At 36.4% G+C, this 16,778-nt stretch overlaps 1 protein-coding gene across 15 annotated transcripts in view; it reads left to right on the top strand.

Annotated features, from left to right (window-relative positions):
- Positions 1-16,436, top strand: part of DOCK7 (dedicator of cytokinesis 7) — a 215,382-nt gene extending 198,946 nt beyond the window's left edge. For 10 of the 15 annotated variants that reach the window (XM_032427391.1, XM_032427424.1, XM_032427434.1 and 7 more), the window contains 7 exons: positions 1,051-1,176; positions 2,936-3,025; positions 3,153-3,389; positions 3,739-3,882; positions 5,532-5,638; positions 14,556-14,723; positions 15,972-16,436. In XM_032427391.1, the coding sequence (XP_032283282.1) occupies positions 1,051-1,176; positions 2,936-3,025; positions 3,153-3,389; positions 3,739-3,882; positions 5,532-5,638; positions 14,556-14,723; positions 15,972-16,014 (915 nt within the window). In that variant the 3' untranslated portion in view covers positions 16,015-16,436. Of the gene's footprint in view, positions 1-1,041; positions 1,177-2,935; positions 3,026-3,152; positions 3,390-3,738; positions 3,883-5,531; positions 5,639-14,555; positions 14,724-15,971 lie in introns of all 15 variants that reach the window. The other 5 variants (XM_032427399.1, XM_032427451.1, XM_032427415.1 and 2 more) reach the window with 1 other exon arrangement.
- Positions 16,437-16,778: the final 342 nt, after the last annotated feature.

The following is a 16,778-nucleotide window of genomic DNA, read 5'->3' on the forward strand; positions in this document are numbered from 1 at the left end:
ATCCTTCGGAAACATCTTGTTTTTTTAAAGATTTATTTATTTATTTGAGGGGAGGTAGGGGCAGGGGAGAGCGAGAGTCTTAAGCAGGCCCACCACGGGGCTCGATCTAATAACCCTGAGATCGGGACCTGAGCCGAAACCAAGCATCAGACGCTTAACCAAAGGCACCACCCAGGCACCCCCTTCTGAAACATACTTGTAAATAAATTGTAAGAATTGCATAGAAAGCTTCCAAATATTTTATCTTTATTGAAGGAATTTGTGCTCAAATGTGCTGTTAAGAGTTCAGATAGTCTTAGTGTACTTTGTACTTGAATGTGTGGTTAATGTATGCAGCGGGTGGTTTGGGGACTTGAGAGTAACCAACTCGTGTCACATTTTTTTCTTATCTCATGCACTTTTCCCTTTCTGTTCCATTTTTTGTTACTCTTCCACATAGAAGTATTTTTATCGAGAGAGGGACACCCATTGTAAATTGTCTGCCTCAGGGCTTCTGCACGGTCTTGCCATTTCCTGAGTCCCCTATGCCGGGGGCTGTATACTTGGCTCCTAACTGTTATGACCTCATTGATGACATGTATAAAGATTGTATGAAGGCAAACGCTAACTAAAAATGTTAATGTTATTTTTAAATTTAACTTTATTTGGTATGCTATAATTTCAGAATAATTAAGACACAGTTCTTGTTATACAAAGCATCTTTTCTTTCAATAAGGAAAATGATTTATCTCAAAGTATAGGGACTTAAAAACATAGACCAATGTGAGGTAGTCACTTGGTACAAACTCTGAAAAACATAAAACATATGTGATTCAGACACTTGATAAAAGCCCTAATTGCAGAATGTTAGTTGTTAGAAATAACGAAAAAGAAAGAATATTTACTTTGTTTTTACCTTCATTTGAGAAACAATAAAATTTTGTAATTTTGAATGAAATCTTTTTGCAATGTTTTGAGAATTTTATGCTATAGCAATGTAAACATAATGTGAAAAACAAAAAAAAACTTTGTATTAAAGTTTCTTTGTTTTCCTACGCCTAGGATGGTAAGCGGATGTTTGGCACCTATTTTCGTGTTGGTTTTTATGGAACCAAGTTCGGGGATTTGGATGAACAGGAATTTGTTTACAAGGAGCCTGCAATAACCAAACTTGCAGAGATCTCTCACAGATTGGAGGTGAATGCTGTGGTAGTTTATAAATGTCATCTTTAATTTGTATTCTCTATGATGAATTGACTTTCAGATCCAGATCGAATCATTTAATAAGCCAGATCTGCCAAATAAACTACTCCTTTAGAGACTAAGGATTTTTTGATAGCTGCAGTAATAATCTTTCAAATCCTTCAAATCTTCTATGGCAACAGTAAAATAATATAAACTTTTTTTTGAGGCTCTTTTTTCACACATATTTTATTTTATTTTATTTATTTTATTTTATCTTTTTTAAGATTTTATTTATTTGACAGAAAGAGACACAGCGAGAGAGGGAACACAAGCAGGGGGAGTGGGAGAGGGAGAAGCAGGCTTCCCGCCGAGCAGGGAGCCCGATGTGGGGCTCGATCCCAGGACCCTGGGACCATGAGCTGAGCCGAAGGCAGACACTTAATGACTGAGCCACCCAGGTGCCCCTTTCACGCATATTTTAGAAACCGCTACAACCTTCAGAATTACTGTGATTTACAGAGAAATGTATAGTATTATCTACATTTTGCAGTAAAAGGCATAAGGAGTTAAGTAGCAACTGATGATGGAACTGGAACCCCAAGAAATTTCTGACCCAAGTGCATTATCTCTTTGGCCTGATTCCCAGTGAGAATCCTTTAGAAATCAAAAGCCTGAAATCATACCCTGAAAACACTTCTTAGAACCCCTTAACCTTTAGAACTTCTTCATTTTCACCATGAATGACTAATTTTCATATTTATGAGGTTTACCAATCTTTTCTGCTATAGTTAGTCTTTCCAACGTCTCTCTATTCTTTTTTACTCAAAATGCAGCCCATGGACCAGAAGCACTGGCCTCATCTAGGAGATTGAAATGTAGAATCTCAGACCCTACCTACCTCAGATATTCTAAATTAAAACCTCCATTTTAACAAGATCCCTGGGTGACTTGTATTCACATAAGAGTTTGAGAAGCAGTGTTCTGGGCTTGTTTTAATTCTCAGCTCCTATTAATTTCTTGAATGTTGTATTCTTATTGGTGACTTCCCTGGGCTCACCTTCCATAAATTGGCTTAAAGTGTGACTTTTTATTTTTCAAGAGCTAAGTAAGTCTTGGGAAATACTGAGACAGTATTTTCCAAATTTACTCAATCATAAAAATTATCTTTGAGGGAAGAGTAGGGGTTCTCCTTTGAAGATTCAGATGTAATTTTTCCTCTTGAGTAGCTCCATCTGTTGCCCATGCTGCTCCTCTGTGTTATCTGGGAAAGTCACTACATTCTTGACTGGGTTGCCTTTTCAAAATCTAAACCAGTATGAAACTTTCAGCAGATCAACGCTTTTATTTGAAAACTCTGGAATATTAAATCATTCATAAAAATGAATGTTGGTTCATTGACCCATGTCTGCAAGAAATCAGGCCACATCAAACTCAATAAAAGTAAGGTCCTATACATCAAAGATACCTTGTTTCTTTGGTTCTGCTTTCTGTTCCCTTTTTATTTTTCTTGAGGATCCCTTATGGAATCCTGTACTTTTATTGTAGAAAATTGTTCTTCTATTTTGTATTAAAGTGAGTAGATATAAATAATATCAAATAAATAGGCTAATATAATTTTTGTGAACCTAAATAATTATTTTGTAATTACTCAGATGGTTGTACAAGAACTCACTAAATGGCCTAATTTTGCTCAGAAGTCTCCCTCAGAGGCCTTCTCTGTTCTCCACTAATGTTAACTTCATGTAAAAGGTTTCTTTTTCTTTCATTGTAGGGATTTTATGGAGAAAGATTTGGAGAGGATGTGGTTGAAGTAATCAAGGACTCTAATCCTGTAGACAAGTGTAAATTAGATCCTAATAAGGTATGGTGGGTGAGACCGAATGCCACGCAGGTGTAGCTCTGAGACCATGATTTTGTGGGAGAAGGATTAAATGATGATTTAACAGTGAGAAAATGAAGGCCTTTTTTTTTTTTTTTTTAATCCCCAGGCATATATTCAGATAACCTATGTGGAACCGTACTTTGACACATACGAGATGAAGGACAGAATCACCTATTTTGACAAAAACTATAATCTTCGCCGTTTCATGTACTGTACGCCTTTCACTTTGGACGGCCGTGCCCATGGGGAACTTCATGAACAGTTCAAACGGAAGACCATTCTGACTACTTCTCATGCCTTTCCTTATATTAAGACAAGGGTCAATGTCACTCACAAAGAGGAGGTAAGTCCACAAACGGGAATAGGATTTGTGAAACAGAGACACTGGAGCCGTGTGAGAATAGTGTGGCTGTAGGGTTACATACCGCCCCTCACGTGGCAGCATCCTAGAACTTTACCCATTTTTGAGTCATTAACTTTGGCTTCTTTTCTAAATCCCTAGTTTACCCTCAGCTTATGCATTAAAAGGTTGGCTCCCCTGCCTCCCCAATTTAGGGATCCAAAGTTTGGAATTCTATTATTAGAAAACAGTTTTATAGTTGGTCTCCACTTTTTAAAAAAATGATTATATATCAGGCTCATTGAATAGTTTTCGATCAGTACACTGACCTACTAGATGTTATTTCACCCAGATCATCTTAACTCCAATTGAAGTTGCTATTGAAGACATGCAGAAAAAGACCCAGGAGTTGGCATTTGCAACACATCAGGATCCAGCAGACCCCAAAATGCTTCAGATGGTTCTCCAGGGGTCTGTAGGCACAACAGTGAATCAGGTTAGTGCTTTTTGCTGGTACTCTGTGATGGCCGTCGTAAGTGGAATTGGGAAGGATTTCCTGATTATGTTTCACAAAGGCCACGAGTGTCTGAGCAAGTGGAAAAAGATAGGTGGGTTAGGAGTGGTTTGCAAAAGACACGAAGTATAAATGAAAATAGACTGAAAAAAAAATCTTTTTAGTATAATCGCAGTTATGAAGGTTTTCATGCCTGCCCTCCGTACTGCCTGTATTTTTCTACCTGTCTGTTCTTAAACATTCTATTAAGAAGGAACTGATTCACTTAAAATGGCCCTTCCTTTAAAACCTCGTACTGAGGGGCACCTGGGTGCCTCAGTCGGTTGGGCGTCTGCCTTCGGCTGGGGTCATGATCCCAGAGTCCTGGGATCGAGCCCCGCATCGGGCTCCCTGCTCAGCGGGAAGCCTGCTTCTCCCTCTCCCACTCCCCCTGCTTGCGTTCCCTCTCTCGCTGTCTCTCTTTCTCTGTCAAAAAATAAACAAAATCTTTAAAAAAACAAAAACCTCGTACTGAAAGAACGTGATCTAAAAAGGTCTTGTTTTCAGAAACTCTCTTCGTACATGTGAATGCCTACTTCCTTAGATATTCCCTGATGTTATCTTCTCCAGATCTCCTTCCCATTGAGTCATGAGGAGGAAATATGTGGAATCACTCTGAAAATTTTAATAATATATGTACATAAGATATTATTGTTTGGTGCTTTGTCATGTGCAGATTAGAAGCCATCCCCGTTTATCTCCTTGTAATGGGTTCATTCAGATTCTCTTGCTGATGATTAGGGAATATTCCAGGGTAAGGGAAAATCCAGAAAGGCTTCAAGTAAGAATTCATATTATATATCTTACCTATATTTTAGGTTAAAGAAGCAAAGCCAAAAAGTGCCGTACCAAAGTGAAAGAAATGTTTTAACACCTTTACCCCTAAAAACATACATGATTTGGGGGTTTTACTTCCAAATGATACAACACTCACAAGGGATTGTCTTTAACTTGCAGTGTTAGAACACATTTGGAATACTGAGGGAAGCTATTTTAGCAGAATCAAGTATCTAATAACCAGTGGCTTGACAACTGTTTGCATCCAGGGTAAATTAAGGAATGTAAAAAGTACAAGGCAAAATGTATTGATAAATATAATAGTCAATCCTTGAACTCCTACTGTTTTTCTTTGAAAAATACTCAGCAATTTAATTACAGTACCTAAGCATATAGATTTGGCATTAGGAGAAGCTAAAAATAATATGGCCAGAATCTGTCTGTGAGAAGGTTTTTTTGTATTTTGGTTTTGTTTTTAAAGATGGGTGTATTTATTTTAGAGGGAGAGAGAGTACACTCAAGGGTGAGGAGAGGCAGAGGGAGAGAGAGAGAGAGAGAAAATCTCAAGCAAATTCCCTGCTGAGCCCACAGCCGGACACGGGATTCTGAGATCATGACCAGAGCGGAAATCAAGAGTCAGACGTGAACTGACTGAGCCACCCAAGTGCCCTGAGAAGTTTTAATATAGACATAGACATATCTGCATTATGCTTAAATGCAGCCATCTTAGTGCTAAGAAAAAATCATTTGGGTAAATTATACCTCTGATTTTAGAGAAGACAAAAACACACTTGTTTTATTTTCTTATTTTACAGGGGCCTTTGGAAGTTGCCCAGGTTTTTCTGTCTGAAATACCCAGTGACCCAAAGCTCTTCAGACATCATAATAAACTACGACTGTGCTTCAAAGATTTTACTAAAAGGTACTCAAGGCTTCCTGTGTAAAGACCCTCAAATTGAGAATGTCCAAACCACAGAATGGTGTAAGGGTCTTAAGGGACTCTTGAAAAGAGAAAATCTAGGAAGTGGCTCACAAAGACTAAGTTTGTGTATAACTTACTATTCCTTCAGGGTGTATACATATCCCCCCACCTCTAATACTCTATATTGCCATATTTTTAAAGATGAGAAAAGCCTAGACTCAACATTTTTTTAACATGGAACTATTATTAGACTAGTTAGCTGTTTAACCTGAGAGTTGTTATTTATTGTGAACCTTCAGTGTGAAAGTTTTTGCTTCCCTTCCCTCAGGAAACATACAAGCAACAAACTTGGAAGCAGAAAATTTGTGTTCAAATCTTGTCTTTGTCATTGTGTGTTCTATTCCAGGTCATTTAATCTCTGTGATCATTTTCTAATCTATTAAATAAGGATGATAATAATAATCTACTTCCCACAGGGAGGTTGTGCAAGTTAGATGAAATAATATATGGGTGTCTCAGGGTCCCCAGGACCACCCCCAGTTTTAATGATTTGCTAGGAGGACTCACAGGACTCCGCATATAGTTGTAGTCACGGCTGTGATTGATTTCTATGGAAAGGGACAAAGTAAAAACCCTCAAAGGGAAAAGGCACTGTGCGTGAAGTCTGGGGGGATCCAGGTATAGACTCTAGAATCCTCTCTCAGGGGGTTCACACAGGCGCTCCTGACTCCTCCAGCCGTGAGCTGGGATGAGCTGGGATAGCATGGGTGAAATGTTGTCTACCCGGAAGCTACTGAATAGAGACTCCGGGCCAAGATTGTTGTTGAGGGCTGTTCCTATAGGCCCCTTCTCCCTGGCAGGTACCAGAATTCTGAAAGCAGGTGTTCAGCATAAGCCATAACGTTTGTATAAATAGTGTAGGCACAGTGAGCCACTCTTATCTTCTGGGAATGATTACCTCCCGAAATCCAAATTCCCAGCTGCTAACCAAGGGCCAGCCTTGCAAATAGGCCTTTGAAAAGGGTAGCAGTCTCAGGCCTGCAGTTAACTCTTTTCTGCATAGATAATACTTGGCACAAAATAAATAGGTGTTGGGCAAATATTAAATTTTGAAACAATAGGAAAAAAGTCATTTATCAACTTGAGACTGATTCCTGCTTTACCAACACTGTAAGCTTGACAATAGAGGGAATGATTAATTTTACATGGTGATGCCAGGGAAGATTTCCCACAGAAGTCGACATTTGATATGGACCTTGAAGGATGGATATTAGTTTTTCAGGCAGAAACGAGGAGCAGGGCATACTAAATAGAAAAGGAAAAAAAACCCAGCATGTGCAAAGTTCAGAGACTGTTCTGAGAAAAGTGAATAGTTTAATGAAGCTGGAACCATGGACTCTGTAAAGACAAGCAGTCAAATACTGGGTAAGCCGACTGGGAATGGATCGTAAGAGAGCCTTGTGTACCATTCAGTAAATGACATGATGGTCACCTAACAAAGCGGCATTAGAACCCAGTCTTTGACTCCCGTTTATGGTTTCTCTTATCAAGTCATATACTGAACCAACTTTATCAGGGGTAGAAATAATTTCACATCAGTTTTGTCATCAGAAAATTACGAGGAATGCTAACACGTTCAAGTATTTTAAGATGGAATTTCCCCCGTTCTCACTGCAATAGCTATCATGAATTCCTATCAATTTCTCCTGCCTGACCATGGTGACTATCTTTTAAAAAGGCTTCAGAAAGCTTCATCGGAAATCTGAGATTCCAGAATCTGATTATTGTGGCAGACCACCTTCTAAGTTTGGTTTTAGGAGACAACAGGAAACATAGCTTCTAGTGTATGGAGTAGATGAACTGTGGTAGTAAAATAAAGAAATCTACTTTATACTTGTAGAATTGACTGATTCCTAGCATTATTTTTATTATTAGGGAAGTTTCGGATAACAACCAAAAACACCCTCCTATCTTTGTGTGCCAGATGATCTTGGAACAATACATACTTCTTTAGGTCATAGACATTTAAGTATAGACAGTTACTTCTTTCCCTGCTGTTGTTTTGACTACATTTTAAGTCACATGTCCTCCTCCTTGTGTATATTGATGATAAGGTGATCAATTTCTGTAGTCTGCTGGACTCTTAAGTATTACCACCAACTGTAGAGAAGGTTTTTTTAAATGACAAAAAGACAAAAAAAAAAAAAAAAACCCCACTCCATAACATAAACTTTATCAAGAAAGTTACAGCCTTTTTTATTATTTATTATTTTGTTGGTCATGCTTTTTTATTTTTGTGTTACCTTTTATTTTTATATCAGTATGCATATATATTTATAAAACTCACAGTATACATATAATCTTTTTATTTTTCAATTAAAGCTAAAGCTTTCTAATGATTATATTATTTCATTAAATATTTGAATTTAAGTTTGTTTGGTTTTTTTTAAAGATTTTATTTATTTATTTGACAGAGGGAGAGACAGAGAGGGAACACCAGCAGGGGGGGAGTGGGAGAGGGAGAAGCAGGCTTCTCTCAGAGCAGGGAGCCCAATCGTGTGGCTCGATCCCAGGACCTGAGCTGAAGGCAGACGCTTAACGACTGAGCCACCCAGGAGCCCCTATTTGAATTTAAGTTGAATTTAAGTGTGGTGTGTTCACCAGTGCATTGGATCTTTTTTTTTTTTAAGTGTTTTTTGTTTTGTTTTTTTCGTGTAGTTGGCACAGCAGTGCTACGTCAGTTTCCGGTGTGCAGCACAGTGCTTCACCTTCCCTGTGTCTTACGCTGTGCTCAGCCCAAGTATAGCTACTGTCTGTCATCATACACTAGTACAGGACCGTTGGCTGCATTCCCTGTGCTGTGCCTTGTGTGCCTGTGACCGATGCATTGCAGAACTGGAAGCCTGTGTCGCCCAGTCCCCTTTACCTTTTCTGCCCATCTCCCTACCGCACTTCTCTCTGGCAACCATTAGTTCTCTGTAGTTATAGGTCTGATTCTGCTTTTTGTTTGTTCATTTGTTTTTTAGATTCCACATATAAGTGAAATCATATGGTATTTGTCTTTCTCGGTCTGACTTATTTCACCTAGCATCATACCCTCTAGGTCCATTCATGTTGTCACAAATGGCGAGATGTCTTCCCTTTATGGCTGTGTAATATTCCTCTGTGTGTGTGTGTGTGTGTGTGTGTGTGTGTGTGTATCTCACATCTTCTTTATCTACTCATCTGTCAGTGGGCACTTAGGTTGCTTCCATATCTTGGCTAATGTAAATAATGCTGCAGTAAACATAGGGATGCATGTGTCCTTTATAATTAATGTTTTCATTTTCTTTAGGTAAATACCCACTAGTGGAATTATTGGATCATATGGTATTTCTGTTTTTAATTTTTTGAGGAGCCTCTGTACTATTTTCCACAGTGGCTGTGCCTCTTTTTTTCTTTTGTTAAAATTTTAATCATGAAATGACTGAGCCGAAGTACATGAACATTTTTATTGGCCCTTAATATATCGTGCATTCCAAAAAGTTTCTAAGTATTAACAGTGCCAAGTATGCAAGTGTACTACTCTCAGTACACCTTGCTTTAGTAATGCCATTTAGGTAGGATGTTTGTTGTTAATCAGTTTAAATGGTACTTTAGTTTGCTATTCATTTGTTAATCATTTATTCCTAAAAATAATTAATACCTTTGCATGTGTTTACTTTTGATATTTTGGGGTTTATCTTTTAAAATTTGCTTTCATTAAATCTTGAATAGATTCAGTATAGCATTTATAACATTTGCTATTAAAGAACGGGGAGAAAAGAATCATGTACCTACCCACCCTGCTTAAGAAATAGCATTCTCATTGCTTTGAGATCCCCTCCTCATATGTTCTTCTCTGATAGCATCTCTCCTTTCCTTTAGAGGTAACCACTATCATGAATTTCATATTATTTCCTTTATTGTCTTTATCGTTTTATCATAAATGAGTGTATCCCTTAATAATACACTACTTTGTTTCACATGTTTTTTATATAAATGAACAGTGAATATAATTCTGTGACTTGCTGTTTTCAGTGTTTGTGAGATATACCTATAATGTTGCTTTATTTTTATATATTATGTTGTATGAATATGCCATGATTTATTCATTTTCTGTTGGTGGATATTTGGTGGTTTCCTGTGTTTTTGTTTTTACAAAACAAAATAGTTACCAAGAGTACTATTCAAATATCCCTCTATTTCTGAATTGACAAGAGATTTTCCAGGAGTTACATACCTAAGAGTAGTGTTGGTTCATAGGTTCAACTTCAACCAGATAATGCCACTTTTTTCCCCAAAGTGTGTAAGCTGTTACACATAAAGGAGCTACAAAAAGAAAAAACCCAAAACCGGCAAAAAGAAAGGAAATAACAAAGATTAGAGCAGAGGTAAATGATACGGAAACTAGAATAAACAATAGATCAATAAAACCAGGAGCTAATTCGGGCGCCTGGGTGGCTCAGTCGGTTAAGCGTCTGCCTGTGGCTCAGGTCATGATCCCAGATTCCTGGGATCGAGTCCCACATCAGGCTCCCTGCTCAGCGGGGAGTCTGCTTCTCCCTCTCCCTCTGTGATCTCTCTCTCAAATAAATAAATAAAATCTTAAAAAAACACACACACAAAAAAACAAGGAGCTAATTCTTTGAAAAGATCAGAATTGATAAACTTTCACCCAAACTCAACAAAAAGAAAAAAGAGAGAGAGGACTCAAATAAGCAAAATCATAAATGAAGAGGACAAGTAACAACCAACACCACAGAAATATAAACAATTACAAGAGACTATTATGATAAATTGTGTGCCAACAAACTTGAAAGCTTAGAAGAAATGGATAAATTCCTAGAAACATAACAGCCTACCAAAATTGAAGCAGGAAGAAATAGAAAATTTGAACAGACTGATTACCAGCAATGAAATTGAATCCATTAAAAAAAAAAAAAAAAAAAAAACCTCCCAACAAATAAAAGTCCAGGACCGGATGGCTTCACAGGTGAATTCTACCAAATACTTAAAGAGTCAATTCCTCTTCTTCTCAAACTACTCCAAAAAATAGAAGAGGAAGGAAAACTTCCAAAATCATTTTATGAGGCCAGTATCATCCTGATACTAAAATCAGATAAAGACACCACAAAAAAAGAGAACCACAGGCCAATATCTCTTACGAACATAGATGCAAAATCCTCAACAAAATACTAGCAAACCGAATCCAACAATAACATTTAAAAAAAAAAAATCATTCACCGCAATCAGGTGGGATTTATTCCTGGGATGCAAGGGTGGTTTAGCATTCTCAAATCAGACAATATGATACATCACATTGATGAGAGAGGATAAAAACTATAGGATCATTTCAATAGGTGCAGAAGTATTTGACAAAGTACAACATCCATTCATGATAAAAACCCTCAACAAAGTAGGTCTAGAGGGAACAAACATACCTCAACATAATAAATTGGTAAGGAAGAAGTAAAACTTTATTTGCAGATGACATGATACTATATATAGAAAACCCTAACAATTCCACCAAAAAGCTACTAGAACCAATAAACGAATTCAGTGAAGTTTCAGGGTACAGAATCAATGTACAGAACTCTCTTGCATTTTTATACATTAATAATGAAGCAGCAGAAAGAGAAATTAAGAAAGCAATCCCATTTACAGTTGCACCAAAAATAATAAAATACTTAGGAATAAACTGAAGAGGTGAAAGACCTATACTCTGAAAACTATAAAACATCAATGAAAGAAATTGAAGATGACACAAAGAAATGGAAAGATGAAATGGTCATGGAAGCACACACACACAAAAATTGCTACCCAAAGCATTTTACAGATTTAATGCAATCTCTATCAAAATAACAACAGCATTTTTTTTTTTAAGTTTTATTTAAGTAATCTCTGCACCCATTATGGGCCTTGAACTCATGACCTCGAATCAAGAGTTGCTCACTTTTCCAACCCACCAACAGTATTTTTCACAGAACTAGAACAAATAATCCTAAAATTTGTATGGAACAACAAAAGACCCCAAATAGCCAAAGCAATCTTGAAAAAAAAGAACAAAAAACTGGAGGTATCACAATTCCAGACTTAAGCTATATTACAATGCTGTAGTAATCAGAACAGTATGGGACTAGCACAAAAGTAAACATAGATCAGTGGAACAGGGTAGAAGACCCAGAAGTAATCCCACAATTATATGGTCAATTTGTCTTCAATAAAAGAGGAGAGAATATGCCATGGAAAAAAGTCTCTTCAACAAATGGCATTGGGAACACCCAACAGCTATATGCAAAAGAATGAAATGGGACCACTGTCTTTCACCACACACAAAAATAAACTCAAAATGGATTAAAGACTTAAATGTGAGACCCAAAACCATAAAAATCCTAGAAGAGTACAGACAGTAATTTCTTTGACATCAATCATAGTAGCATTTTTCTAGATATGTCTCCTAAAAGCAAGGGAAATAAACTACTGGGACCACATTAAAATTAAATGCTTCTGCACAGCGAAGGATTCAGTCTTTTCTTTATGACTGCTGCTTTTTGTATCTTAAATTAACTTTTTCACTGAGGTCATAGTGTTTTTTATTTTATTTTTAGATTGATTTATTTGACAGAGAGCACGCACACAAGCAGGAGGAACAGCAGAGGGAGAGGGAGAAGCAGACTCTTCACTGAGTGGGGAGGCTGATATGGGGCTCGATTCCAGGAGGACCCAGGGATCATGACCCTTAGCTGAAGGCAGACGCTTAACTGACTGAGCCACCCAGGTGCCCTGGTCATAGTAGTATTCTATATTGACTTCTAAAACCCAGTATAATGGTATGTCTAAAACTCAGTGTAGGTTAGGGGCACCTGGGTGGCTCAGTGGTTTGAACTTCTGCCTTTGGCTCAGGTTGTGATCCCAGCCCCATGTTGGGCTCTCTGCTCAGTGGGGAGCCTGCTTCTTCCTCTCCCTCTGCCTACCGCTCTGCCTACTTGTGCTCTCTCTGCCAAAGAAATAAATAAAATCTTAAAAAAATAAAACTCAATGTAGGCTAAAAACAGGGGAAGAAGGCAAAAATGGCTTTTTTATTTTTATTTTAAATCCACTTGCGTTTGATTTTTGAGTGGTTCAAGGTAGGGATTAGTTTTTTTTGTCCATTCTGATGATTGGTGATTATCTTGATACCATTTATTAATTGTGGCATGAATTGGGGTCAGATTTCTTTTCCCTATGGATATCCAGTTGACACAGCACCACTTATTTCAAAAATTGCCCTTTCTCTTCTGCTTTGCGGTATTATTATAAATCAGGTGCTCGTGTTGGTATGCATCTGTTTCTGTGATCTTTATTATCTTCCATTATTCTGTTTCTCCTTGAGCCAATATCATGCTTTCTTAATTACTGCAGCTTTGTAATAAACTTTGATATCTGGTAGAGCAATTTCTGTCACCTTTTGTTCAAGGACTATTTTGGACCCTTTTCCTTTTGATATAAATTATAGAATCAATTTATCATTCCCTCCACCTCCCTACCCCCCTAAAACTAATAACCTGAATCTGTAGATAAGTTGGCAGAGAGTTGGAACTTCTTTAGAACTTGACTCTTCCAGTCCATGAGTATGACCTAGTTCTCATTTACTTAGATGTTTTCTTAATATTTTGATTTTCTGTAAAGGCCTTATATATCTTGATTTTATTCCTTGGTATTTCATACTTTTATGCTTTTGTTAATGGTATCTTTTAGAATTATATTTTGTTTGCTGGCATACAGAATGCAGTTGAATTTTATATTTTTACATGAGGATATTGCCAAACTCGTGAATTCTAATAATTTATCTGTAGAATCTTTTTTAATTTTTACAGTGATGTTTAGAAGCTCCAGTACTATGTTATTCTGAATAGCACTATGATAGAGGACATCACTTTCTTGTTCTTGATCTAAAAGGACAAAATGCTCACTGTTTGAGTATAGTGTTTTCTTCAGGTTTTTTGTAGATACTTTTAATTAGGTTAAAGAAGTTCCCACCTATTTGTTATGCTGAATTTTCATCATGACAGATTTTAGAATGTTACGTGTGTGTGATATTGGTACAACAGTTTCCTCTTGTCTTGTTTAGGAGTTTTGCAACTGTGTTTATGGGTGAGATTAAATTACACTTTTATCTTTATAGTCCCATTAGGTTTTGGTATCCAAACCTTGAAATAGGAGTTGGAAACTCTTCTCAGAAATATGTTTTTTCCCCCTCTATACTGTAGAATAATTGTGTTACACTGGGATTACCTATCCTTAGAATGTTTAGTAGAATTTGCACATTGTTGTTTTTTGTGTGGAAAGATTGTGATTTGACTTCAAGTTTGTTCTGTTCTTTTCAGTTGCTTAGCTCTTCACTTTTAGCTTTTTTAAAAAAAATATATAAGCATTTAAGACTGTATGTTTTCTTCTGAACATCACTTAGCTGTAATTCTGCAACTATTGATATGGGTACATTGTTTAACATCCTACATTGCTCTGTTAGGGTCCAGGTTTTTTTCTTAAATATCTGAATAAATTGGACAAAGGATTGTTATCAAGGACTATTCATTTAAGCACTGGCAAACCACTGTGCCAGATGCCATTGTTCGTACATAAGTGAATAGGGTTAAAAAGTCTAGTGGTGGTATGTGGAAAAATGGCTTAAGATTTAACATTAAAAAATACACAATATTCAATTAAATGAAGACGGTTGGTGAATGTTAGAGTGTAAAAGAATTCAAGTTGATCATCTGTTCCCTGCCTTACCCCCAATGCAAGAGAGACATTGAACCGAAAAATTGAATGACATCATCATGGTAAATATGTGTAATAGCATCAGGCTCTCAAACTATGCCAGAGAAATCTTTTGGTAACACACAGTTTTTCCTAGGTGTGAGGATGCCTTAAGAAAAAATAAGAGCTTAATTGGGCCAGATCAAAAGGAGTATCAAAGGGAACTGGAGAGAAACTATCATCGCCTTAAAGAGGCCTTACAGCCTCTGATAAACAGAAAGATCCCGCAATTATACAAGGCAGTATTACCTGTCACCTGCCACAGGTATGCTCATTTTTGTCTATTATTTTGGGTATCTTCAGGAAAATGAAATCTGCTTGGTTTAGTAATAATTCGTGTAACTTTTATTACATGGTTTCAGATATTGTCTCTTGAAACCTAACAAGTTCAACTAGCCGATTATGAATAACCCTATTATGAATCAGCCTTCAAGACAGAAGTCAGTTCTTTCTGTAATTTGAGAATAATAAAGTTGTGTTAAATACGCATACTAACCAAGACACAACATGTAAGTCTGGCCTCCTGAAACTATTTCTTTTAAAGTCCTGTCACACTTTATTTGTATGGGAGAATTTACTAGAATGTATCAGGAGCCAGGTACTCATTTTCCTCAGCCCTAACAGTAAATAGTATTAGAGTATGTTCTTCTAGATTTGTATTAAAGCAGGCAACCCCACGGAGTATCAAAAGGGCTTCAGTATTTTTCTCCACTAATTGTGACAAATAAAATAATACTTACCTTTAAGAGGTTGTTATAGAAATTAAATTTTAGGCATGTAAAGTTCCAAGCAGTGTTTTAACATTTTACTTTAGCACCTGAATTCTGGAGAGGGCATGATAACTGCTGAACGTTAACTGCCCTTTTTTTGCATATTGAAATCCAAATATACATACAACCATTGAGTATTTTACCACCCTTTTCTTTGAACTAGCAACAGTAAAGCTATTTAATTGTACCAAATTGTACTTAATTCTTACAAATGGGTTATTTTATAAAGTAATAATTTGAAATCTTAATTTCTAATATGGTAAATGTCAGTTTGAATCCACATAAACAAAAGCTTCCTGGGGTCCTCAGTTTTTAAGTGTAAAAAGGATCTAAAACCCAGGAGTTTGAGAACCGCTGAATTCTGAGGATTTAAAATTTTAAATAAGCAGCACCTGCCTTTTCCCTTTTAATAATCGCAAATCTTTTCTTGAAATCTCTCTTATCCCTTTGCTCCTGTTTTATCACAATATCTAATACACCTATTGGACAAATGAATAAATGATCAATGCACTTGGCAAAGTGGTTACTGTAATATACTTTTAATCTATAAAACTAGAATATATAAGGCAGAATGTATAGGATGAACATGTAACCTGAAAGTTAAGAACTTTGATGGCAAAAACATTTTCAGTTTTTGATGGCAAACTTTGAGCTAGCTCTGGCAGAAAAAAAGTACATAAAGCGTATTTTAAAGGAATATGCAAAAATTGTTTACTTATAATTATATCCATTCTTCTCCCCAGAGATTCCTTCAGTCGGATGAGCCTGCGCAAAATGGATCTTTAAAATAAATGCACTTGTCTTACTGATTTGAAGAGAGCCATGTATTCAACACTGAGTATGAAAAGAAGTTAAGATTTATTGAAAAACAAGACTTGGGGCTTAATTCTGGAAATTCTAGCATTGATTTACTACTCATTGAAGAACGCAGTGGCCAAAACAGTATCAAAAGTAGATCACTGAAGTTTGAGAATCATGGCCATGGTTTCTCATGTTCTGGTAATATGCTGTTATCTTTTTTTAAGACTCAAAAGTAATGACTCACTATACATTTACTATTATTTATACCATAGCTAATGTTAAATTTATTTACTTTAAGTTTGTATTTTTTAATTTATATTACCATTTATAGATTCATTTTGGAACCATTTTAAATGTAGTAATGCTTATTTTAAAGGTACTATTAAATATGTGAACGTTTACACTAATTTTACCGAGTGAGACTTTAAAAATTTTTGTTGACAAAAGCAGAGAATCTTGAATTCAAGAACTAGTTCCAAAACTAGCAAAGTTTTAAAAATGAAAATTGACATTGTATGGGCCAAAGAGCCCCAAATTAATTAAATGAATAAATGGGTAGTAGATAGATATTGGTAACTGGTTTGTGAAGTCTTAAAACAGGTTTCTAAGGTATTTTCCATTTAGAAACCAAAAAAAAGGGATTCAGGATAAATTGCAGAATAATTTTACCTAACAAAACTTTTGTCTGTAACAATTGAATACTGTTGATAGCTGACAGTAGCTTAGTCTTTGACTCTCAGTCTTGTTAT

Source organism: Phoca vitulina, unplaced genomic scaffold (assembly GCF_004348235.1).
Source record: "Phoca vitulina isolate PV1807 unplaced genomic scaffold, GSC_HSeal_1.0 scaffold2, whole genome shotgun sequence".
NCBI lineage: Eukaryota > Metazoa > Chordata > Mammalia > Carnivora > Phocidae > Phoca > Phoca vitulina.